General features: G+C 44.3%; 2 protein-coding genes across 2 annotated transcripts in view; one reads left to right on the forward strand and one right to left on the reverse strand.

Annotated features, from left to right (window-relative positions):
- Nucleotides 1-3,941: 3,941 nt before the first annotated feature.
- LOC148103302 (polymeric immunoglobulin receptor-like) overlaps nt 3,942-25,646 on the reverse strand; it is a 796,664-nt gene continuing 774,959 nt past the window's right edge. The window contains exons 6-7 of the mRNA XM_087831815.1: nt 5,844-6,176; nt 3,942-5,238 (exon numbers count right to left, since the gene is read on the reverse strand). Coding sequence (XP_087687941.1) covers nt 4,382-5,238; nt 5,844-6,176 — 1,190 coding nt within the window. The 3' untranslated portion in view covers nt 3,942-4,381. The remainder of the gene's footprint in view (nt 5,239-5,843; nt 6,177-25,646) is intronic.
- On the forward strand, nt 9,896-21,624 carry LOC148103303 (uncharacterized). The gene is made up of 4 exons (XM_087831866.1): nt 9,896-10,163; nt 11,597-11,932; nt 12,569-12,898; nt 20,149-21,624. The coding sequence occupies exons 1-4, from the start codon at nt 10,088-10,090 to the stop codon at nt 21,363-21,365; spliced, it is 1,959 nt and encodes a 652-aa protein (XP_087687992.1). The 5' UTR covers nt 9,896-10,087; the 3' UTR covers nt 21,366-21,624.

The raw sequence follows: 25,646 nt of genomic DNA on the forward strand, positions 1-25,646 counted from the left end.
ACACGGGTACTGTGGAATATATTTTTTACTCACCTAAAGCGCTCGTGCTCTCGTCCACTCCCCGCAAAAAAATAGCAGCTGTGCGGTGTCTGTGGCATCGGTGCTCTCATCGCATGCGATGGAGTAAAGATCAAAAGCACTGCTTTATCAGACAGTTGCAGTTTAATGTTGGCTGACAAGTCTTCAACAACTGGATTTCTGGACATGCTGACGTTGTTGACGGGCGCATTATTTCGGTGACTTTAACGAGGCCGTGTTTTATGAGGTCTCCATCTGAAAAAGGCTTGCCATGTCTTGCGATGAGTTGGGCGACCTCATAGCTGCTATTGTAGCCTTTTCCTGGACCTTTTGAGCACGAAAAAATTACTGTTGCTGACCCCGCAGGAGAGCTACCCCTTGCTTTAATTTCTGCTCTCGCTCAGCACCAGTGTAGGATGCATAGGCCTGATGTTTGGTTTCATAATGACGTCGTACATTATACTCTTTCATAACTGCCATAGTTTCAGTGCAGATCAAACAGACACACTTCCCCTTGAATTCTTTGAAGAAATATTTACTCTCCCACCATGTCTGAAATTTTCTGCATTCACTTTCTACCTTTCGCTTCTTTGGTTCTGCCATGTTTAGTAACTAACTTGGGGTAAATTTCTTCTGTGATTGTCCTTTTTGGTGGAGCAACTGCCTCGATCGACAGTAGCTCCCCCTGGTGTTAAAACTAAGAAGTGCAATACACTCAAGCAAAAGTTGAAGTGCGGGCCATATTCGATTGTATTTATAAAATTACTTGCGGGCCAATTAAAAATGGATCGCGGGCCGCACTTGGCCCGCGGGCCGGAGTTTGGACACCCCTGTTTTAAGAGTTTGAGTTGAAGACAACTGGACCTCTGTTTATGGTCACGAGGATGCTTCACCTCTTCAGTTCTGAAAGCTGATGGAGAGTCTCAGGTATTTAACTCCTAGTGAGGTTGTGATGTTGGCAGTGGTCCTGAGAGTGGCTCAACCACCCTGCTGTCAACTGGGTTACTGAGGTCACATGGGTCAAAGTGTGAGTGTGTGGGGTTGAATGGCCTGGAAGGGATCCCAGGACTATGTTATAGGTAGCCAACACTTTTTCTATGTTTGAACTTAATGTGACCACTAGAGGGAGGCGTGTGCCTGTTAGTGCTGTGAATGCGTCATGACTGTCAAGCTCAATTATGTTTGTACAGTAGTAATAAATACCCACCTCATTCTAAATTCTAAAGGAATAATAATGAATAAAAAGCACCAGAGCAGGTTAATGTCGCAGCATGTGTTACCATGATGATTTACCTCAAAGTGAACCACCTTCGTAGAAAACCCAGTGTTAACCAATAATTACCTGGATAAGTCAAAATCTAGATTCCTGTAGTCACACACCTGCTAGTTTTGTGCCAAAAGTGAGTTTTACTGTTTCTATGTGTTTTAAATGTGTGATATCTTTACTTATCCTGTTGACTACAGTTACCAACATATGTCATCTCTGACATAAACCCTTATTAAGTCTTTTCCTTGTAATAAAACACTTTTAGTTAAGAGCCTTTGTGTGCTGAGTCGTCTTTATGGGTCCAGCTACCGGAGTAATATATCATTGTGGTGGGCGTGGTTTGTGGCTCAGCTGCAGGGGAGGGGTGGAGCAGTGGGGTGTGGTGTCAGGGGATGCTCCACACACCTGTCCTCCATCATCTAATCATGCCTTCTCTATTTCAGCAGGATGTCGTGACCTGTGGGGAGAGAGACGTGATGCACAAGCAGGTGAATAAACCATGTAAATAAAGTGCTCAAGTCTCTGTAACGCTCTGTGCCTTTGTCCTTTAAATAAAAGACGTTTTTTATCGTTGTTAAAAACACTGACATATGAATCATTAAAAAGCATAAAAAGGCACCTAACTCAAAGGATGAACCAGCAAATAACCAATTTATTTATATGACTCAAATTCTTCTAGATTAAAGCGGAAATGTATGAGAAAAATTTAACAAGAAATAACTTAGAAAATAGTTTGTCTTTGATAAAGGAAACTCACGACTTTACACATTTGGTTTGCTGTGCTTTATGCCAACATTAGATAACCTAATATAATATTCTTGTCAACTGGATTTGGCAACAGAGAAGTAATTATATATATTATAGCACAGAATCACCACATTATCATCGGCATCCAAACTTTGAACAGATGTAAACTTTGTTCAGAACAAACTGATGTAAATTTGTGTATCAAAAACTACAACAAAATGGATGCAAGGACATCACTGGTTACAGGTTAAGATATCAATATGATCAGTGGTACAGCAGATTAGAGTAATCGATCCTTTGAGTTTTTTTCTTCTTCTCAAAATGTAACCGTGGCTCAGTAGTCGGCTTGATAGTGTTGCACTTGTTCAGGGTTTAAACCAGGAGTGTCGAACTCCAGGCCTCGAGGGCCGGTGTCCTGCAGGTTTTAGATGTGTCCTTGAACCAACACAGCTGATTTAAATGGCTAAATGACCTCCTCAACGGCTGTGTCCCAATTCAGGGTCTGCAGCCTTAAAGGCCGCATTTTAAGGCCGATTACGTCACTGCGACGCGACGAAGGCTGTCCCAATTTGAAGGCTGCTCGAAATGCAGCCCTCAAATGCGTCCTTCATTTCCCTGAATTTTAAGGACGTGGCGGTGTAGACTTCGTGGCCCAACATATCCCAGAATGCATAGCGCGGCGGTGGATGTGGATAATTTTGCCGAAAAAAAAACAGCGGATGAGGGGCGCCTGAAGAGTAAACTTTAAGTAAGTACTGAATATTATGTCACTTATTTATGTGCAAATGTTTAATAACGAAGAACATTAAAACATTACTGTTGGCCACATGTCGGCAAAGTCATGTGACATTAGTGACGTTTGTACTAACTTGGTTTTAAAGCCTTTACTTTAAAATATACGCCGTTCAATAGCTGAGCTTAATCAGAGAATGATCAAAGCTCATGTAGAAACAAACAAACAAATGAACAAAAGATTTTCTCCTTCATTTCTGTCAAACAAAGCTGTATGAAACGTTTCCAGCTGTTAGTATCATGGTTGCTAGGCAACCTGGGCAGCGCGACAGAGGCTAGACCGTCCCATTTCACAAGCCTCACACTTCCGGCCTTAGCGGTCTTTGAGTACGCGGCCCTTGAGGACCGTTGAGGCTGCAGACCCTGAATTGGGATACAGCCAACTTGTCTTGAAGTTCTCCAGAGGCTGGTGATGAACTAATCGTTTGATTCAGGTGTGCTGACCCAGGGTGAGATCTACAACCTGCAGGACTCCGGCTCTACAGGCCTGGAGTTGGACACCCCTGGGTTAGTTGTTCATTTCCATGTCTGAACTTCTTGTAGCTGTGGTAAACAGAGGCGTTACATTGTGAACTGTTCTTTGTGTTGGACTGCCATCTTGTGGTGCATTTAAGAATTGTTCAGAATCCTTAATGCAGTTTTTGCTTGCTTACAAAATCAGGGTGATGAAACTCCATGAGAAGATTGTTATGTGTGTTTTAGGCCAATTATGTTTCTTCTTCACAAACCACATCATGTATTATTGCAGAGTCGACCTTACAATATAAAGCACCTTGAGGTGACTGTTGTTGACATTTGGAGCTGTAAAAACAACATTTAATGTCTGCTCCTCGTGCACGGTCACATTGCATATAAAACAAACGTTCTCGTGCATGTACGGCTTCTGACTGAGGATTAGTGCAGCAACACAATCCAGCATTAAACTGATGAACACCCTTCTGTACAGTTATAAAATAGCTTTTTTGCTACAAGGTGATCCTCAAGCTAACAACTTGCATGTTGGTATAATGCAGCATGATGTGTATGTGGAGGTCAAAAGAAGATGTGTCAGGCCTGAAATCTGCAGCAATCATTTATTTCTGGTTCATCACATGAAACAGCCAATCATAACCTATATAATAAAACCTTTCGACCTTCAACCTCTGTACGTTACAAAAACACTGATAATAAAAAAACATTACACAGGTATAAATGTAAAGATGAGACATATAGATGAAGACACATTAAGGACATTTACATTGTTCACTTCATCTTCCTGCATCAAGCTGAATAGAAGCTGGCGAGGTTCAGAGTTCAGAGTCAGAGAGAAACATCTACAGTTCACATGAATCTTTAGTTTCATACAGCGTTCGCATCCCTGTGAGCAGTCAAGTTGATAAGCTGGATTTACTTTAAAGTAACAAAAACAAGCTTGTTATACAAACTTGTTTTTTTCACACTGTGCTGCAGTTAAAGAAGGAAAGGCCACACGAGGTTGATCTTTTACACCAACACAAAAAACCTGCTTCATTTAAAGTTCATTTGAATGAAATTAACCTGGATGTTAACGATGGTTAACTAACTTATCTTCAGCTCATCTGTGTAACTGTCGTCCTGTGAAGACGTAAGAGGCTTTGTGATCTCTGGATCATCGAAAGTCTTAGATTGAAGTCGTCTTTTTATCCAAAACCCAACAACACCGACCACAAGAAGCACAGCGGTGCAAAGAGACGCGGAAGAAACTGCCACTCCAACTTTCAGTCCAGCAGGTCCATCCTCCTTCCCTCTGCCTTCCTTTCCTCCATCCTCCTTCCCTCTGCCTTCCTTTCCTCCATCCTCCTTCCCTCTGCCTTCCTTCCCTCTGCCTTCCTTTCCTCCATCCTTCTTCCCTCTGCCTTCCTTTCCTCCATCCTCCTTCTTCCCTCCATCCTCCTTCTTCCCTCCATCCTCCTCCTTCCCTCCATCCTCCTTCTTCCCTCCATCCTCCTCCTTTCCTCCATCCTCCTTCCCTCTGCCTTCCTTTCCTCCATCCTCCTTCTTCCCTCCATCCTCCTTCTTCCCTCCATCCTCCTCCTTTCCTCCATCCTCCTTCCCTCTGCCTTCCTTTCCTCCATCCTCCTTCTTCCCTCCATCCTCCTTCTTCCCTCCATCCTCCTTCCCTCTGCCTTCCTTTCCTCCATCCTCCTTCTTCCCTTCATCCTCCTCCTTTCCTCCATCCTCCTTCCCTCTGCTTTCCTTTCCTCCATCCTCCTTCTTCCCTCCATCCTCCTCCTTCCCTCCATCCTCCTTCCCTCTGCCTTCCTTTCCTCCATCCTCCTCCTTCCCTCTGCCTTCCTTTCCTCCATCCTCCTTCTTCCCTCCATGCTCCTCCTTCCCTCTGCCATCCTTTCCTCCATCCTCCTTCCCTCCATCCTCTGTGTGTCCTCCTGTCGGACCTGCAGGTGAGAAACAGGTGTGAGGTGTCAGCTGATCAAATGAAATTAATTGGACTTAAAATGTATTCTTGGGGATAAAAATCCTGATGAAGCTTATAATTTATCCTCTAGTAGCTTTAACGTCAGCAGCCTGGGCAATAGATTAGAATCAAGTACGAAAACATTTACACATTTACACATTTTACACATTTACACATTTTACACATTTTACACATCACTAAATTAAAACTGTGTGAATTTTAGTGGTTTTAGTGAGATACGGTTTAAAAAGCTGCACATATGAAACATTTTCCCAGCAGAGAATCGACATCACACTGAATACATGCTGGACATGAAAATTCTTACAGATGATTTTAAACAAAACTCTGAACGTGACCAGGTTATGTTTTTAACATTAGTTACCATGGTGATTTAACCAGGTAAAAAGAGTGTCTGACACAGAAAGTAACATAGTTCGCTCAGACATTAATCTGACTCAAAGACAACAGCTGGAGAAACATCTGTCTACCTCTGACATCCACCAGCTCATCCATACAACAAACAAACATCAACAACCAGGAAGCAGCTTCACCTCTGATCACACACACTCAACTCTACTCACTCACCTGGAGGATCAACACGAAGGTGGATCAAATTGAGCTTCCATGAGTTTGTATCTTTCATGAACACACCACACTCGTATGTTCCAGTGTCATTAATCGTCACATTCTTCAGAATCAAAGACACGTCTCCATCCTTCATCTGTCTGTCCTGCAGATCCACCCGGTTCTTAAAAGATGGATGCTGGCTGTCTGTAACAAAGTGACCAGCCTGGTACAAAAGCACATGTTTATCTACCAGGTCAGCTCTGCTCCACTTTACAGCTGTGCTGTTCTTGTTTGGAGCTCGACATGTCAAAGTGACGTCCTGTCCAGACTCAGCTGTGATGATTTTCTGGTCTGAAAGGGAAATAAGACAGAGCAGAGAGGTTAAAGGTCAAACTCTTTGAATCTACAGCAGCCGTATGGCTGTATCCCAGTTCAGGGTCTGCAGCCTTAAAGGCCGCATTTTAAGTCCGATTACGTCGCAGCGATGCGACGAAGGCTGTCCCAGTTCAAAGGCTGCTCGAAACGCGTCCTTCATTTCCCTGAATTTTAAGGACGTGGCGGTGTAGACTTCATGGCCCAACATATCCCAGACTTCATAGCGCGGCGGTGGGTGTGGCTAATTTTGCCAAAAAAACAAACAAAAAACGGCCGAAGAGTAAACTTTTAAAAGTAAGTACTGAATATTATGTCACTTATTTATGTGCAAATGTTTAATAACGAAGAACATTAAAACATTACTGTTCATGATCATCATGGTCTGATTTTCTCACCCAATAAAGGAATATTTCATACATCAGTCTGCTCTTCATTCTATCAGACACAGTTATCACAGCTCGCACATTTGCTTTTTATACATATATGTAAGCATTGAGCCAAATGTAATAATGCCAACATATTAAACGAACAGTATTTGTCTCTTATCCTCCTAGGACCTGGCGTCCACATATGTGGACATCACATTTTGGGTTATTTAGACTAAAATACTCAATTTTGCTCTACATGGGCCTGATATCCACGTACGAGGACATTATACTGCCACTGTTCTGTCAAATATTTTAAACAAATATCCTCATATGTGGCTCCCATTGTTCTTAAAAACAAAAATAAGGTTAAAAAAAAATCTGATAATTCTGTTTTTACATTCATCAGGCCCCAATGTGCCCAGATATCAAAGAGAAATTAAAAATGCATGTCATAGAAGAGTTCGGGTTTTAGGAGGTTAAATATAATACATCTACATACACACTGTCAAAGATACTCATATTTACACTGACTTTAGTCTCATGAACAACATTAGCTAATTGTTATTTACTAGCTAATCTTAAATGACTGTTCAGTACAGAAATGAAGCCCAACAATCATGTTTTACAGTCCCGTGGTCTCAGCCTCAGATACTTATTAAATCACACAAAGCTCATGTAGAAACAAACAAACGAACAAAATCCTTCATTTCTGTCAACCACACGTTTCCAGCTACCATGGTTGCTAGGCAACCTGGGGAGCGCGACGGAGGCTAAACCGTCCCATTTCACAAGCCTCACACTTCCGGTCTTACAGCCATATTTCGCACATGACTATGAAAGGCGGAAGAGGAAGTAGTTCCTTTGAATGTAGACAATCCGAATATTATAGTTTCTTTCCACTGTGTTCCTGTTAATGATAAACTACAAATGTACCCTAAATTACTAAAATATCGATATTTTAATGTGAGAATCGATTCTAGAACATAAATGATTGGTATCGGAGGAATCGATATGTCAGGATCGATCCGCACATCACTACTGCGCGTGCTCCGGAGCGTGCGGTCGCTAAATTGGGACACTTCCTCTGTCTCTCTCACAGATGTTAAGTGTCCACTCAGCCTCTTGTCTCCGTCACACACAGACAAACTGAATCCATATGAAAGTAATTCTTTACGAAATGTTGTTGACATATAAAGAATCTGATACTATTTAATCATCTTTATGTCAGAGTCAGATATATTTGGGCTTAAAACAGTTAAATCTCACCTGCAGAGACGAACACGACAAACAGCAAAGTGGAGCAGAGCGACGCAGTTACAGCAGACATGTCCGTGTTCTCTGTTTCTGCTCATCGGACTCTTAGTTTGTTCTGAGTCTGTTGGTATTTTCACTGAACAACTGAACCTGAGTTTGAACCTGAACACATCAGATTACATTTAAGGTTTAAATAAAGCTGAAAGTCACTGACTGAGAATCTGAGACGCTCATGCAGAGGCTACGCTTTCGATTCTTCTTCTTCTTCTGGTTTATTGGCGGTCGGCAAACAGCAAAATGGTGCATTACCGTCACCAACTGGTGTGGAGGGTGGACCGAAATGACAAAAATAAATAATAATAATAATTTAAATCCTTCCGAACAAATGGGTCTGCCTTAAAAACCAAAATACACCCTGATAACTTTCACTTATAGAGCTCATGCGAAACAAACAATCAAGTCCAACTTCACTTTCATATCATATTTTTGATCAGTTGTCTCCTTTCCATATCATACTTCTGACAATGCAATAAAACATGTTCTATTGTTTCCTGTTCCCTACTGCAGTCACACTCCTCTGTACAGTGTTTACTTATTAAAAATGTGCTATTTAAACCAGTGTGTCCAAATCTCAGTCGAGATATAACCGTCTCCTCTCTCCTGTTTCAGCCTGTACTTCTCATTTCCACCACTTTTCTTTGGATTTCATAAAACCATCGCACACACACCTTGGCTCGTGTGATTAGGTATCTGGTTTGATTAAAAGGCTCACATGGAAAACACATATTGGGGAAATAACTGAGAAATCTAAAAAGGTTTTGAATATTTTACATGTTTAAAAAGCAGCGAATGGGTTGCAGAAAAAACAACATTAAAAGCTTTATATATAAGTGTCATTAGATCAGTTATGGATCATGCATGTCTGGTCTATGTCTCAGCAGCTAAAGGGTTGTTAATTAACTTGGATAAAACCCAGTATCAAGTGTTGAGCTGGTGTTTTGGGGCCATTAAAACTACACCCATGTTTCAATTACAAGTCGAAATGAATGAACTACTGTTAGAAATAAGAAGACATCAGCTTTAACTTACTGGGCAAAGTTAAAGGGACATGGTGAAAAACACATAGCACATGATATAGTTAAACCTTGTCAAAAACAAGAAAAATAAAGGGAATCAATAAGAAGTTTTGGTTAAATTACAGGAAAAATACATTAGAAAGGAATTAGTAACAAAAGTATTAGTTCAGCAGTATCATTTCCAGTTTTACCACCATGGTTATACAAACAAACAACTCCTGATTTTCATTTACTACACAAGGTAAGAGGGCTGATATCACACATATATAATATTCATGTTAAAATATGAATAAGCATGTGTGGACAAGACGAGACATTTGAACATTTAATGTTAGACTGTGGTAAATAACAGGAAAGCAACAAATACTCAAATTTGAATAACTGAAGAATTGTATTCAGTTAAAGGTAAAATAAATATTTCAAAGGAATACAGGTGACGTAATCAAAAGGACAATATTTGGGTTTCGAGAGCAACTGCGGTTAATATGAGAAAAAGCGAAAAAACTGAAGTTGTTTGCGAACCGCGATAAAAAGAGGAAGAAGTAGTCGTATTTTTTAAATAAACTTTATTTAGAACAATAACAATGACAATCTCAAACAGACAATCGAATCATTCCGTGCACTCCCCTTTCTTTTCTTCCAATCAGAGGAAAACACACCATTACGGAAGAGGTAGTAGTAGCGGTGTTGCCAATTTAGCGACTTTGTCGCAATATTTAGCGAGTTTTCAGACACCCTTAAGCTGGGCAGACACTGCGCGATTTTTTCAGTCACGTTATTCAGCTTCTGCTCAAACTGCACGATTGACTCGCAGGGCTCAGAAGTTCATAGGTCATATGTAGTAAATTATTTTAGGGTGTCTTTTTTAACTGACTTTGTCTCTTCCACGATGTCATTTCTCTCTCCTACAGCGTCTGTTACAATTATTCAAATTGGGCGATGACGTCATTTAACGACTTCTAGCGACTTTTAGGACAGCCAATAGAAACTTCCCTTACCGAGGAGTCGGCAAAACTGAGTAGTAGTAGTTAAATCGGAAGTGTGGAGTCAGTTGCTTAAATCTTTCAGCTTTTTTTAAACCTTAAATTGAATCTCATCAGGTTTTAAACTCAGGTTCAGTTATTCGCTGAAATTAGCGACAGATTTAGACTTCAGAACAAATCAAAGAAGCGCTGGATCATCAGTAATAATGACACGGAAATGTCTAACTGCATCACGCTGCTCCGCTTTGCTGTTTGCTGTCGTCGTCGTGTTCGTCTCTGCAGGTGAGGTTTATAGTTAGAAACTAAACGGAGTTTATCTGACAACAATAGAACAGTATCGACTAGTTTACCTGTTGATAATAATAATAATAATCATAATAATAATAATAATAATAATAATAATAAGGATTTAGTTTGTCTGTGTGGACACGAGGGTTGGTGGAGTCTCGTGTTTTTCAAAAATAAAAAACCAAATTAATAAGCACAGAGTTTTAAAACATTTTATAGGTTGTAGAGAATTGAAAATGGTCATTTGTTTAATTTGCAGTATTAATAGATCAATTTTTGCTTAAATCAAAAGCTATTTCCATCAAAAAACACCTTAACAGGTCAAGTTACATATTAACATAGCACCCCTTATTTGATAGCAGTTTCACATTTCTTGGATGTTCCATGGATGCAACATTCAAGTTTCAACTTGAAAAAATAAATAAATTATAGACTGTATTTTGTCAGGTTCCTGTTTCTGTTGACCCAGCGTTTTAAGTTTTAGTTTATTTGGATGTTGTTTATGTTTAAGTTAGTTAGATTAGCGAAGTTCATTTGGTTATTAGACTCCTTGTGTTTTCTGCCCCTGTATTCCCTCACCCTTTGTGTTTCATGCTGAATGTCTTATGTTATCAAGTTTGTATTGTCATGTCTGTGTCTCCTTCCTGTTTTATTTTGAAGGAGTTGTGTGTTCTTTGTTCATCATATTTAGTTTAACTTCCCCTGTCCTGTCATTAGCCTCATGTCAGTCAGCTGTTCCCGCATGTGTTCCCACTTCCTCTAATCACCTCCTGTGTATTTAAGTCCTCTGTTTTCAGTGTGTCATTGTCAGATTGTCTGCTTTGTTTCTCGGCCAAGAGTTCATGTCAAGTTTTCTTATGTCTGGTCCATGTTCCTGTTGTAGGTTTTTATTTAATTTAGCTCACCCAGTTTAGTATATTGTTAGCCTTGCCTTTTTCCTTTTGTTTGCAGTTAATTTGCCAGCCACAATAAACGGCTCGTGTTTGGTTATTCAAGTCACGTTTCATGTTTTGTTTCGTCTGCATTTGGGTCCACCTTTCACTCTACACACAGTCAGCCCCGCTGATTGTGACATATTTATACAAAACATGTGTATACTTACTACATTTGAATCACATGTGTTCTTGAAGAAAATGTATCTAAATCTGCCACTAAGAGACTCACAGTGTCTTATAATGAGAGGCTGCTTTCTCTCACACATTCTGTTCACTTATTATCAGCACATGTTGTTGTTCTGTGGAAGCTAACATCTTGTAGTTTCTGACACTTTGCATGTTCAGCGTGAGGCTAAAATTCCCCCTCAGTGGGTCACTGGTGACCTGCTGGATGTTCAGAGGTTCATAAACAAAATATTTAAAGTCAATCATTCTGATCATAATTGTACTTTGACCTTTAACCTCTCTGCTCTGTGTTGTTTCCTCTTTCAGACCAGAAGATCATCACAGCTGAGTCTGGACAGGACGTCACTCTGACATGTCAAGCTCCAAACAACAAGACCAGAGTTGTAGAGTGGAGCAGAGCTGACCTGGGAGATAAACATGTGCTTTTGTACCAGGCTGGTCACTTCTATCCAGACAGCCAGCATCCATCTTTTAAGAACCGGGTGGATCTGCAGGACAGACAGATGAAGGATGGAGACGTGTCTTTGATTCTGAAGGATGTGACGATTAATGACACTGGAACATACGAGTGTCGTGTCTTCATGGCAGAAACAGACTCATTGAAGATTCCCAGCATCATCTACCTGGCTGTTCTTCCTCCAGGTGAGTGAGTAGAGTTGAGTGTGTGTGTGATCAGAAGTGAAGCTGCTTCCTGGTTGTTGATGTGTGTTTGTTGTATGGATGAGCTGGTGGATGTCAGAGGTAAACAGATGTTTCTCCAGCTGTTGTCTTTGTGGCTGGTAGTCTAGAGTTGACTTGTTCTTACTTATTATCAGCACATGTTGTTGTTCTAGGGATGGGTATCGTTTAGATTTTATCTGATACCAGGACCAAACTGGTACTTTTGAAACGGTGCTTAAAAAATGGAGAACACAAACTTTGTCCAAAACCTCTCATGTTTAGCTGTTTTTTTTGTAAAAAGATAACAATGTTAGCCTTTTCTGCAGCTATGGGGCATATATGGTATCACTCTTGGCTGGAAGCAGTGCTTAAACAATGGAAAAAAACACAAACTTTGTCCAAAAACCTCTCATGTTTAACTGTTTTCCACTTTTTTTGGTCATTTTAGCCTTTATACCGGTACCCATCCCTAGTCACTGGTGACCTGGTGGATGTTCAGAGGTTCATTAAATCCAACATGACTAAAAACTCAAATGTCAAAGGAAATAAACAAAATATTTAATGAGCAGTTGTACTTTGACCTTTAACCTCTCTGCTCTGTGTTGTTTCCACTTTCAGACCCAAAGATCATCACAGCTGAGTCTGGACAGGACGTCACTCTGACATGTCGAGCTCCAACCAAGGAGATCAGAAGTGTAGTATGGAGCAGAACTGACAAGCCAGGATTTGTGCTTTTGTACCAGGATGGACACTTTGTTACAGACAGCCAGCATCCATCTTTTAAGAACCGGGTGGATCTGCAGGACAGACAGATGAAGGATGGAGACGTGTCTTTGATTCTGAAGGATGTGACGATTAATGACACTGGAACATACGAGTGTCGTGTCCTCAATGAAAGAACCGGCTCATGGAAGATCATCAGTATCGTCTACTTGAGTGTTCCTCCAGGTGAGTGAGTAGAGTTGAGTGTGTGTGTGATCAGAGGTGAAGCTGCTTCCTAGTTGGTGACAGGCAAGTGCAGAGGGGGGGGGCTAGAGGGGCTTGAGCACCCGCCCCTTTCCTGATGGGTGCCCAAAGTGCCCTTTTATTGAGTCAACTTTTTAAAAAAATTATATATTTTTTTTTAATGTGTGTGTGCGTGCGGAGTCCTGTCTGTGCCCCCCAACAATAATATTTAACTATTAATCACAGTTTTGCTAAATAAAAGGATCTGGCTTGCATCAGTCACATGATCACATTTAACCAATGATCGCCCTTGACGGCAGAACGCGCTGGTTACGAGCCGGGAACGAGCTCACAAAGAGCTCGCGCATTTTTTGCGGTCCGGAATTGTAGGAGAAACACAAATTAACTCAGAGACACAGACTAACGCGACAAAATCAATAAGTAGGTGTACAGCGTACACTGTAGTGTATAGCACACAGGAGTGTTAGCTTATTACGTACACGTTGGTAAGTTGTTTTGTTGCAACTGACGAACTGAAACAAACGAGCGTGCTGTGTGTGCAACAGCGTGACAAACATTACCTGTCCTTTTATTAACTGCACAAGTAGTGCTGGTCATAGCTGCTGGATACCTGTGTAAGGCTGTCATGGGTCTGTAGCTCTGTCACCGTTTTAGGGAACATATTTAGTTTTAAAGTAAGTTACAGAGCTTTTCCTGCCTTTCTGGAGGGATTATATTTCACTAAAAAAACGATCTAATATGCATGTCCACATAATTATGCATTATTATAATTATAATATATTAAAAAAACACACGCTGTATTTTAAAGAACAAACATTAAGAAGCAGATTATATTAGATTTATATTTTAAATAAGACAAAATTTGGATTTTACAGCAGTAAAATTATTGTATCTCTACAGTTTAAAAATGTAATAAGCTTTGCCCCTGGACAGAGTGGATAGTGAAACAAATGGAATCATCATAATGACATTATTTCATATTTATTACTTCTCCCTCCTCATTGCTTTATTATTGTAGCTCTAGTAATAAATAATAATGTAAGGATTCTGGATCAGCACCATGATGCCCATAGTATATACAGTATTCTCAAGAAGGTCTAAAATGTCACTGTGTGCGCGTGCATGTGTGTGTTTTATTTAGATGGATTTAAAAAAAAAATATTACTCATGATATAACATTGTCCAGACATGCCTGGTAAGGACATGAGGAGGAAACAGTAGGAGTTGTGTGAGGCTACTAAAGGCAGGGCTATAACATTTTTCTGTCATCATTTTATTATAGATTAAGTGCAAGAGTTGTTAGGTGTGGATAATTAGATTATAGTTTATTGCAATAGCAAGTTGTGCCTTGTTCTCAGATAGACAGCAAGTGGAGAGTGATATATGAAAAGATGGGATGGAAGGAAGAAGAGAAGCAAAGAGTGATTCACAGGCAGAGCCTAAATTATTTCTCACAGTTTTTTGTTGCCTTATGGTTCCAAGCGCTGTCACCAATCTTTGCATTTTGTTATTATCTCATGACACTTGTTTAATCAGCTACCATCTCTCCTATGGACTTTTTAATGTCTACAGTCTCAGATCAACACAGCCCTGCCCTCCAGCACTATCCACAGCAACCCCTCTATAGCAACATTGTACCCATCAGTTAAAACATCGGCTACGTTTGCTTTGCCTTCTTGCCCATATTAGATTCTTGATGAATGTGTGTTGTTGTTATTCAGCCTGGCTCAATGTGCCCCTTTTTAACTTTGAGCACCCGCCCCTTTAAACCTCTCTGCACGGCCCTGGTTGTTGATGTTTGTTTGTTGTATGGATGAGCTGGTGGATGTCAGAGGTAGACAGATGTTTCTCCAGCTGTTGTCTTTGTGGCTGGTAGTCTAGAGTTGTAGAGCAGCATTGTTTGGGTAAGGTTAGAGCAGAAACAAAGACATTTATGAATCCGTCTCTTCTTCTCTTGCTCTCTAACTCGTCTGTAAACATGAAACTCAGATTACACAGGAAACACGTGATCTCACCCAAAGAACAGTCACCGTCTTGCTTTGAAACAACCAGAACAAAACAAAAGCACGTTTGCACTATTTCAGCACGGCTGGAGCACACACTGGCTGATGTGACAATTCATGGATATAATTTCCAATCTTTTTTCTTTAGCTCCCACCACATCTTTAACAACCATGTGGGGTCAGGGGTCATGTTTGGCTTGAGACTTTTGAAAAGTAAATCCATCCATCCATCCATCCATCCATCCATCTTCATCCGCTTTATCCGAGGCCGGGTCGCGGGGGCAGCAGCCTAAGCAACGAGGCCCAGACCTCCCTCTCCCCAGCCACCTCCTCCAGCTTATCTGGGGGAACACCAAGGCGTTCCCAGGCCAGCCGAGAGATATAATCTCTCCAGCGTGTCCTGGGTCTGCCCCGGGGCCTCCTCCCGGTGGGACATGCCTGGAACACCTTGCCCAGGAGGCGCCTAGGGGGCATCCTTGTCAGATGCCAAAACCACCTCAGCTGGCTCCTTTCGATGTGGAGCAGCAGCGGCTCTACTCTGAGCCCCTCCCGGATGGCCGAACTTCTCACACTATCTCTAAGGGAGAGGCCAGCCACCCTTCGGAGGAGCTCATTTCCGCCGCTTGTATCCGCGATCTTGTTCTTTCGGTCACTACCCACAGCTCGTGGCCATAGGTGAGGGTAGGGACGTAGATCGACCGGTAAATTGAGAGCTTCGCTTTTACACTCAGCTCCCTCTTCACCACGACGGACCGGTGCAGCGTCCACATTACTGCAGCTGCAGCCCCAATCCGTCTGTCGATCTCCGGCTCCCTTCTCCCATCACTCGCGAACAAGACCCCGAGATACTTGAACTCCTCCACTTGGGGCAGGAACTCATCCCCGACCCGGAGTGAGCACTCCACCCTTTTCCGGCTGAGAACCATGGCCTCAGATTTGGAGGTGCTGATCCTCATTCCCGCTGCTTCACACTCGGCTGCGAAACGCTCCAGTGCGAGCTGGAGGCCCTCACCCGATGAAGCCAACAGAACCACATCATCCGCAAAAATCAGAGATGAGATTCTGAGGCCACCAAAGCGAAAGCCCTCCGCCACTTGGCTGCGCCTAGAAATCCTGTCCATAAAAATTATGAACAGAACCGGTGACAAAGGGCAGCCCTGGTGGAGCCCATCACCCACCGGGAACGAGTCCGACTTATTGCCGGCAATGTGAACCAAGCTCTTGCAACGGTTGTATAGGGATCGAATGGCCCGTAGCAATGGGCCAGACACCCCATACTCCCGCAACACCTCCCACAGGACACCCCGAGGGACACGGTCGAATGCCTTCTCCAAGTCCACAAAACACATGTAGACTGGTTGGGCAAACTCCCATGCACCCTCAAGTATCCTCGAGAGGATGAAGAGCTGGTCCAGTGTTCCGCGACCAGGACGAAAACCGCATTGTTCCTCCTGTATCCGAGGTTCGACTAGCGGACGAACTCTCCTTTCCAGCACCCTGGCATAGACTTTCCCAGGGAGGCTGAGGAGTGTGATCCCCCTGTAGTTGGAACACACCTGCCGGTCCCCCTTCTTAAAGATGGGGACCACCACCCTGGTCTGCCAGTCCACGGGTACTGCCCCTGATCTCCACGCAACATTGCAGAGGCGTGTCAACCAGGACAGCCCTACAACGTCCAGAGCCTTCAGGAACTCGGGGCAGACCACATCAACACCAGGGGCTCTGCCACCAAGGAGTTGTTTAACTGCCTCAGTGACCTCGCACCCGGAAATTGGCAGGTCATTCCCCTCATCCCCAGACTCTGCTTCCTCCTCGGAAGACGCGTTAGTGAGATTAAGGAGGTCCTCGAAGTATTCCTTCCACCGCCTGAAAATTTTCTCAGTCGACGTCAGCAGCGCTCCGCCAGCACTATACACAGTGCAGGTAGAGCACCGCTTTCCCCTCCTGAGACGCCTGACGGTTTGCTAGAATCTCTTCGGGGCAGTCCGAAAGTCTTTTTCCATGGCCTCTCCGAACTCCTCCCACACCCGAGTTTTTGCTTCAGCCACTGCCCGAGCCGCATTCCGCTTGGCCTGTCGATACCTGTCGGCTGCCTCCGGAGTCCCACAGGCTAACCAAGCCCGATAGGACTCCTTCTTCAGCCTGGTGGCTCCCTTCACCTCTGGTGTCCACCATTTGGTTCGGGGATTACCACCACGGCAGGCACCAACCACCTTGCGGCCGCATCTCAATGCAGCAGTTTCGGCAATGGAGATGCTGAACATGGTCCATTCGGACTCAATGTCCCCCGCCTCCCTCGGAATGCTGTTGAAGCTCTGCCGGAGGTGTGCGTTGAAGATCTCGCGGACTGGGGCCTCTGCTAGACGTTCCCAGCACACCCTCACTACGCGTTTAGGTGCACCAGGTCTGTCCAGCGTCCTCCCCCGCCACCTGATCCAACTCACCACCAGGTGGTGATCAGTTGACAGCTCAGCCCTTCTCTTTACCCGAGTGTCCAGAACATATGGTTGCAGGTCTGGTGATACGATTACAAAATCGATCATCGACCTACGGCCTAGAGCGTCCTGGTGCCACGTGCACTTATGGACACTCTTATGTTCGAACAAGGTGTTCGTTATGGCCAAACTGTGATTAGCACAGAAGTCCAATAACAAAGCACCGCTCGGGTTCAGATCAGGGAGGCCGTTCCTCCCAATCACGCCCTTCCAGGTCTCGCTGTCGTTACCCACGTGAGCATTGAACTCTCCCAGCAGGACAACAGAGTCTCCAGGTGGAGCACCTTCCAGCACCCCCCCAGGGACTCTAAGAAGGCTGGGTACTCCGAACTGCCACTCGGCGCATAAGCGCAGATGACAGTCAGGATCCGTTCCCCGACCCTAAGGCGCAGGGAACAAACCCTCTCGTCCACCGGGAAAAACCCCAACGTACCGGCAGCAAGCCGAGGGGATATTAGAATACCCACCCCAGCCCGCCGCCTCTCACCAGGGGCAACTCCAGACTGAGACAGAGTCCAGCCCCTCTCCAGGAGACTGGTTCCAGAGCCCAAGCCATGCGTAGAGGTGAGCCCGACTATATCTAGCCGGTACCTCTCAACCTCACACACTAACTCAGGCTCCTTCCCCACCAGAGAGGTGACATTCCATGTCCCTATTGCCAGTCTTGGCAGCCGGGGGTCAGTCCGCCAGGGCCTCTGTTCCTGGCCGCCACCTGTTACACAATGCACCCGACCCCTATGGCGCCTCCTGCGGGTGGTGGGCCTGCGGGAGGATGGGCCCATGTCTCCTCTTTGGGCTGTGCCCGGCCGGGCCCCATGGACTAAGGCCCGGCCACCAGACGCTCGCCCTCGGGCACCCTCCCCGGGCCTGGCTCCAGGGCGGGGCCCCGGTAACCCTATCCCGGGCAGGGTAAACTGTTCCCTCGATATTCTTTTCATAAGGGTCTTCTGAATCGCTCTTTGTCTGGTCCCTCACCCAGGACCAATTTGCCATGGGAGACCCTACCAGGGGGCAAAGGCCCCCAGACAACATAGCCCCTGGGATCCCTGGGACACACAAACCCGTCCACCACGATAAGGTTGCAATTCACGGAGAAGTGAAAAGTAAATCATGTGTTTGAAAATGTGCTTCTTTAGCATCAGGCTAAAACCCTGCTGTACCTGTGATCTGGTCAATGGTCGCAGCTCTCTGTCCCATCCAACCAAGTTACCCTTTATACATATGAAGTGCATCAAACGTACGAATGGAGACGAGCGTCTGACTGACTGCTGCAGTCCAGCATCCATCCACACTCAGATGGCCTCCATCAGTTTTCTTTAGCACAGATGTGTCCTGCTCACTCTGGAGTCAGTGTTTTCATCCTCACCTGTGACAATGTGAGACTCCAGCTGAGCTAGTTTTTTATTTATTCATTTACTGACTTATATTATGTCCTGATAGTTTAACCTTAGAGTTGAATCTATGTGTAGCTGAGCAGACTCGGTGCTCCCTGCATGTTTCAGGTGTTGCTGTTACAGAGAGAGGACGGCTGCTGTCACTCTGTCAGGTTTAGATCAAACTAAGCTGGCAGTTTATCTGAATACAGGCAGGGCTTATTGTAAAGTTTATATCTTTACTGCAGCTGTGTTAAAAACATGGCTGCCCTCTCGCTGTAATGAGACCAGCTGAGCAGAGTGACTGATCTGTAAGCAGTTTCCAAACTCCTGAGACTGATCACAGTGTGGCTTTGAACCTCTCATGCTGAAATCATCAGTATCTCTGTGACCAGCTGTGATAAACTGCTGATAAATTAACACATTAATCTTTGTGCTATAAACGTACCAGAGCAAATACATAACAGCCATATTTGTCACGGTCCGGCTGGCAGACCGTGGAGATGTGGGGAAAGGAGGACCCAGGCGCGGAGCTCTGTGTGTAGACAGTGCGTTTATTTACAGTGTGGTAAATATTGATGCACAATTAATCCCCGTGCTCCCGTGTGTGTCGTCCAGTGGCGTCCGTGTTCGTGCTGCCCGCTGTCGTGACTCTGCACACCCTGTGCGTGCTGCCCTTCCTCTCCACGTTCCTCCTGTAGGAAAACAATAGAGGCAGTCGTTACCACGCACGCACGCACGCACACTGACTTGGGAGTCTAACGTAATGATCCCACGTCAGTGGGAGCTCCAAGAGTCTCCTAAGTATCTCCCCTGACGAGCCCTGATCAGCAGCAGGCTACAAGGCCTGAAGGCGCCTGTAAACAAGAGTTCAGACACACCTGCGCACGCACGCACGCACGCACGCACGCACGCACGCACACACACCGACTTGGGAGTCTAACGTAATGATCCTACATCGGTGGGAGCTCCAAGACTCTCCTAAGTAGCTCCCCTGACGAGCCCTGATCAGCAGCAGGTGTGTGGCTTCGGGTGTGGCCAGTCCCCTAGCAGGGCCACACCTACCAGGCCTGAAGGCGCCTGTAAACAAGAGTTCAGACACACCTGCACCCATACACACACACACACACACACACTCATATCTACAAACATGGAGAAGAGGGGCAGCAACACCAAAAATACATCATCTGTTTCCTTTTAAGAAGCTCGAAAAATCCACCAGTATTTTCTCTCTTTAGACATATTGTGAATAGTTTGTATTAATCTGTTGTCCTGAACTAGAAGAGGAAACAGATTCTGTTCTGTTCTTCACTCATCACCTACCTGACAGCTGACACCTCACACCTGTTTCTCACCTGCAGGTCACACAGGAGGACACACAGAGGATGGAGGGAAGAAGGAGGATGGAGGGAAGGAGGAGGATGGAGGGAAGGAGGAGGATGGAGGGAAGGAGGAGGATGGAGGGAAGGAGGAGGATGGAGGAAAGGAGGATGGAGGGAAGGAGGAGGATGGAGGGAAGGAGGAGGGAGGGAAGAAGGAGGATGGAGGGAAGAAGGAGGATAGAGGGAAGGAGGATGGAGGGAAGAAGGAGGATGGAGGGAAGAAGGATGGAGGGATGAAGGAGGATGGAGGGATGAAGGAGGATGGAGGGAAGAAGGAGGATGGAGGGATGAAGGAGGATGGAGGGATGAAGGAGGATGGAGGGAAGAAGGAGGATGGAGGGAAGAAGGAGGATGGAGGGAAGGAGGATGGAGGGAAGAAGGAGGATGGAGGGAGGAAGGAGGATGGAGGGAAGGAGGATAGAGAGAAGGAGGATGGAGGGAAGAAGGAGGATGGAGGGAAGGAGGATGGAGGGATGAAGGAGGATGGAGGGAAGAAGGATGGAGGGAAGGAGGATGGAGGGAAGAAGGAGGATGGAGGGAAGGAGGATGGAGGGAAGAAGGAGGATGGAGGGAAGAAGGAGGATGGAGGAAAGGAGGATGGAGGGATGAAGGAGGATGGAGGGAAGAAGGATGGAGGAAAGGAGGTTGGAGGGAAGAAGGAGGATGGAGGGAAGGAGGATGGAGGGAAGAAGGAGGATGGAGGGAAGGAGGATGGAGGGAAGAAGGAGGATGGAGGGAAGGAGGATGGAGGGAAGAAGGAGGATGGAGGGAAGAAGGAGGATGGAGGGAAGAAGGAGGATGGAGGAAAGGAGGATGGAGGGAAGGAGGTTGGAGGGAAGAAGGAGGATGGAGGGAAGGAGGTTGGAGGGAAGAAGGAGGATGGAGGGAAGGAGGATGGAGGGAAGAAGGAGGATGGAGGGAAGAAGGAGGATGGAGGGAAGGAGGATGGAGGGAAGAAGGAGGATGGAGGAAAGGAGGATGGAGGGAAGGAGGACGGATCTGTTCGACTGATAGCTGGTTTGTCAGTTTCTGCTGTGCTTCTTGTTGTTGTTGCTCTTCTTATTAATCTGATCTGCAGAAAAGCTGAGAGGGGTTTTAGCACGAGAAAACAAAACCAGAGAAAAAAACTTAAAAAAATAATTGAAAGGGCTGTAAAGTATTCAAAGCTGAATAAAGCTGAGCCTGATGTTCCATGAAGTCTCTGTTCCCAGCATGATGAAAAACATAAAAACAGCCTCATGTGACTTTTCCTCCTTAAGTCCAGCCCGCTGGCAGACAGCTTGTACTTTGTTCTCCGTGGTTTGTAAATCCATCGTATCAAATTTGACAGAGTTTACAAACTGTTATAGACTCAGTTTGGCCTGAAACTTGGTGACTTTTCCTAAACTGACCCAAAATACACGACAATGAATGTATGTAAATATTTTATACTGTTGTACAGATGATGCAGAAGTTTGACTCGTGTCTGTTCAGATTTTCAGATCCACCAATTTGGCTCAAATTAAGGAACATTGTGATTTTAGGGAAAGTTGACACTCTGAAAACATTTTCATACAAACTCACAAACATGATGTACACACTCATGTTTGTGTATCTTTGATGAGACAGAATTAGGTCTCACATGAGACCCGATTCATGGCTGAACCCTTTATGGGTGACATGACATCATACATGTCCTGAAGTGGATTCTGGATTTCTGACGTCCTCAATCATTACAGCAGTGAGGTCAGTGTGATGACCTGATGCTCTGTTCTCTGGCCTGACAAAGCTTTAACTCCAAGCATCTCTCCACTGTTAGAGCTTCAGTTTTCTATGGCCTGACAGTGTGAAGCCTCCACCTACATCACCGAACTCTTGTGTCTGTGACCTTCTTTAAACAGCTTGTTTTTGTGTTTGTGGTGTTTTGCTCGGCTGTGCCTTTTTTTAACACTGTTTTGTTTAACTTTGTTTTTTTTATATCTCTGGAAATAAAAGTTTGGTTTGTAAAGAAAATGATAATGAGTGAAATCAGTCTGTCTGTCTACATTTATGAAGAAAACAGTGATCAAAAACTCAAATATTTACTCAATAAACTGAAAAAAATGTTAAGATTTAACGTTCCTGTGAATCACTAAACTAAGATGTATAACAAGACGGGGTGAAAAAAGCTCCACCAGTGTGTCTGACGATTGACTGCTGGACCTCTAGATCTTCCACTTTATTGAAAATTACAAGATGGCCTCTTAGCTGATGGACAGACACACTGCAGAAGACTTGGTAGAAGAGCCAATAAGAGTTTTATTGTTTTTAAGAATTACAAATTCTGAAGTGGACCCACCACCCATGTCTGTTGCATACATTAAACCTGATGATCTGCTGCATCGTCCTGCAAACATATGAGGTGACTGTGGAGATAAATGCAGATACGTAACAAGGACAGTTGTTTTTTTTCTATTAATATTCAGTCACGAACAGCAAAAACAGCACATGTGATCGACAAAACTGAATTGCAGAAAGCTGTACGCCACATAATAATAATAATAATAATAATAGTTGCAGTTTTCTCTCCTTCAGCTATGTCACAGCCTCCAAAGTGCTCCTGCTTTGCAAAGGTCTTCAGCGAGCGACAGCCCAACACCAACTGACAGTAACCGTGCAGAAAGTAAAGGAAGTGGTTGCAGCTCTTTGTTCATGGACCGAAAATTTCTGTGTGTGGAGTTCAACACCGTCCACTCAGACACTGCATTACTGGATGGTAGATTTAAAAAGCTTGCATTCAGTGACGACAGAGCTGTTGATGAGGCACTTCAGAGAATAACTGCCACAGCAGCAAAGTGCACTCCCACTCAGCTCCACCATTACAGGGCCAAGTGAAGGAGGAGCCACAAACGTCTGCTGTGTGGAGCCTCTTTGATGAAAGAGCTACAGGAGATGCTGCAAAGAGAAATACTACAGCTGATGTTATGATGGAGATGAAATGTTATCTTGAGGAACCCCTCATCCAACAAGGAGAAGGCCCACAGAGCTGGTGGGAGGCCAAGGCCACAGTCTTTCCATACCTGTTGAAGGTGATGGAGGGGAGACTGTGCATTGTGGCAACATCTGTTCCTTTGGAGAGTCTTCTCAAAAACTGGGCAGATACTAAGGAGAAACCACATCAGTTTTCAGTTTTCAGTTTCAGTTTTCAGTTTTATTTGTCATATGCAAGTTAGCACAGGGTCAACATTGCAATGAAATGTGTTTTACGAGCAGCAGTCACTCAGCAGCATGATATAGTAGGAGAAAATATAATAAAATAAAATATAAAAATATAAAAATAGTAAGGAGCAAAATATTAGAGAGACATGGTAAAAGAGAAAAGATGACTAAATATATATGTATCTATAAATATATGTACACTAGTGACATATATATATATATATATATATTATATATAAATATATATATATATATTTCTTATATATATATATAAGAAAATCTTGAAAAGAAATATGACGGGAGGGCAGATGGGATATTGCACAGGAATGAGCAGCAGAAAATTACAGTATTGCACTTTTAAATATAAATATCAATAACAATAAAGTGAAGTGACCAGTGCAGATTAAACAGAGTACTTGTGAAGCTGCAGGGTAGCTTCTGAGTGCTGTGTTGTGTGTGTTTAAGTGTTGTGGTTGAGGTGTCGTACGGCTTGGTGGTAAAAACTGTTTTTAAGTCTTGTAGTTCGAGCAGACAGACTCCTGTAACGTCTGCCAGATGGTAACAAGGAGAACAGCTGATGTGCTGGGTGGCTGTGGTCCTTGATGATGCTGTGTGCTTTACGGAGGCATCGCTGGAGGTAAATGTCCTGAATGGCAGGAAGCCTCGTGCCAGTGATGTGCTCTGCTGCCTTCACCACCCTCTGTAGTGATTTACGGCTGCTGGCAGAGCAGCTTCCGTACCAAACTGTGATGCAGCTCGCCAGCAAGCTCTCGATCACACACCTGTAGAAATTTGAGGTGATGTTGGCGTTCATGCTAAACGTCCTCAGCCTCCTCAGGAAGTAAAGCCGCTGGCGAGCTTTCCTGATAGCAGTGTCTGTGTGAAGGTCCAGGAGAAGTCCTCGGTGATGTTGACTCCAAGGAACTTGAAGCTGCTGACCCTTTCGACCTTGACACCGTTGATGTGGATGGGCTGGTGTTCTCTGACTGGTCGTTTCCGGTAGTCCACTATCATCTCTCTAGTTTTGCTGATGTTGAGAGTCAGGTTATTTTCCAGGCACCACTCGTACAGTGCCATCACCTCCTCTCTATAGGCCGTCTCATCATTGCCTGTGATGAGGCCTATGATGGTTGTGTCATCAGCAAACTTGATGATGATGTTGGACTCGTGTTTAGCAACACAGTCGTGTGTGAACAGGGAATATAGGAGGGGGCTAAGCACACAACCCTGTGGCGTACCTGTGTTTAAGATGAGTGATGAGGAGGTGTGCTTACCAACTCTCACCACCTGGGGCCTGTTTGTGAGGAAGTTTAGAATCCATCTGCAGATTGGTGTTCCCAGCCCAAGGTCGACGAGCTTCGTGGCAAGTTTCGACTGCCTCAGCCCATCCAAGCTGAGGCAGTTGATTTTTCTGAATGTCGACCTGCACTGAGGACAAACTGTTTGGCTGCTGAGTTTGGTTCTGTTTTGTACTGTGGATTTGTTTACAGTGGGCTTTTTTTGTGTTGAATTAAACTTAAAGGTTTGATTAAAATATTAAACAACAGTAAGAATGCCTGCTTTTGTAACAGAACAAAAACACAAAATTAGGCAATTATAAGGCTTTTCATACACTTTTTACACTACATGCAAAAGGGTTTGTCAACACACAAAGCATTCACATTTGCCAAGTAAAGCTAAAGTATGAGGGTACAGATGATAATAAATTAAGAGACATTTGGGAGCCACAAGACATGCAAGATAATCCAGAGCTTAGATCTAAATAAGGAAGTCTTAACTCAGTAATGGAGAATATCCTCACACACTAAGAAGCACCCGGGGAGGGAAGTCCTTCATTACTCTGTCAGTCAGGTAGGTGATCAGTGAAGAACAGCACAGAATCTATGTACCTGCACTGTTCAGCTCAATTTGTGGATGCAATAAGAAGTAAAGTGAGAGTGATCAGCTTACCAGTGACTGTGATATTAACCAGGTTACTGATGGCACCATTACTGGACTCACACCAGTAAACTCCGGTGTCGTGAGGCACCAGCATACTGATTGAACATGATTGATCATGTTGCTGTTGTCCCCACCCATCTCCACACTCAGCCCTCTGCAGTTTGCTCGTGTTTCTCCTCACAGCCCAATCAGGAAAGCTTTGGTCCTCCTCACAGATTACAGTCACAACATCTGCCTCAGAGAAATTAGAGATGTTGGGACTCACGATCAGACGAGCTATGAGGAAGAAGAGAGATTAGATATTACTCACGACTGAACTTCTGGGACCGCTCCGCCCCCTGGTGGCCTGATTTGATAGT

Source organism: Neolamprologus brichardi, chromosome 3, assembly GCF_056152115.1.
Source record: "Neolamprologus brichardi isolate AB-2024 chromosome 3, ASM5615211v1, whole genome shotgun sequence".
NCBI classification, from domain to species: domain Eukaryota; kingdom Metazoa; phylum Chordata; class Actinopteri; order Cichliformes; family Cichlidae; genus Neolamprologus; species Neolamprologus brichardi.

What these genes read in the sequence shown, in the direction of transcription:
- LOC148103303 (XM_087831866.1), top strand. Translation starts at nt 10,088, where the DNA reads ATGACACGGAAATGTCTAACTGCATCACGCTGCTCCGCTTTGCTGTTT. An exon ending in CGTCGTGTTCGTCTCTGCAG is followed by an intron (nt 10,164 to 11,596) that starts GTGAGGTTTATA and finishes TTCCTCTTTCAG; the next exon opens with ACCAGAAGATCATCACAGCT. An exon ending in CCTGGCTGTTCTTCCTCCAG is followed by an intron (nt 11,933 to 12,568) that starts GTGAGTGAGTAG and finishes TTCCACTTTCAG; the next exon opens with ACCCAAAGATCATCACAGCT.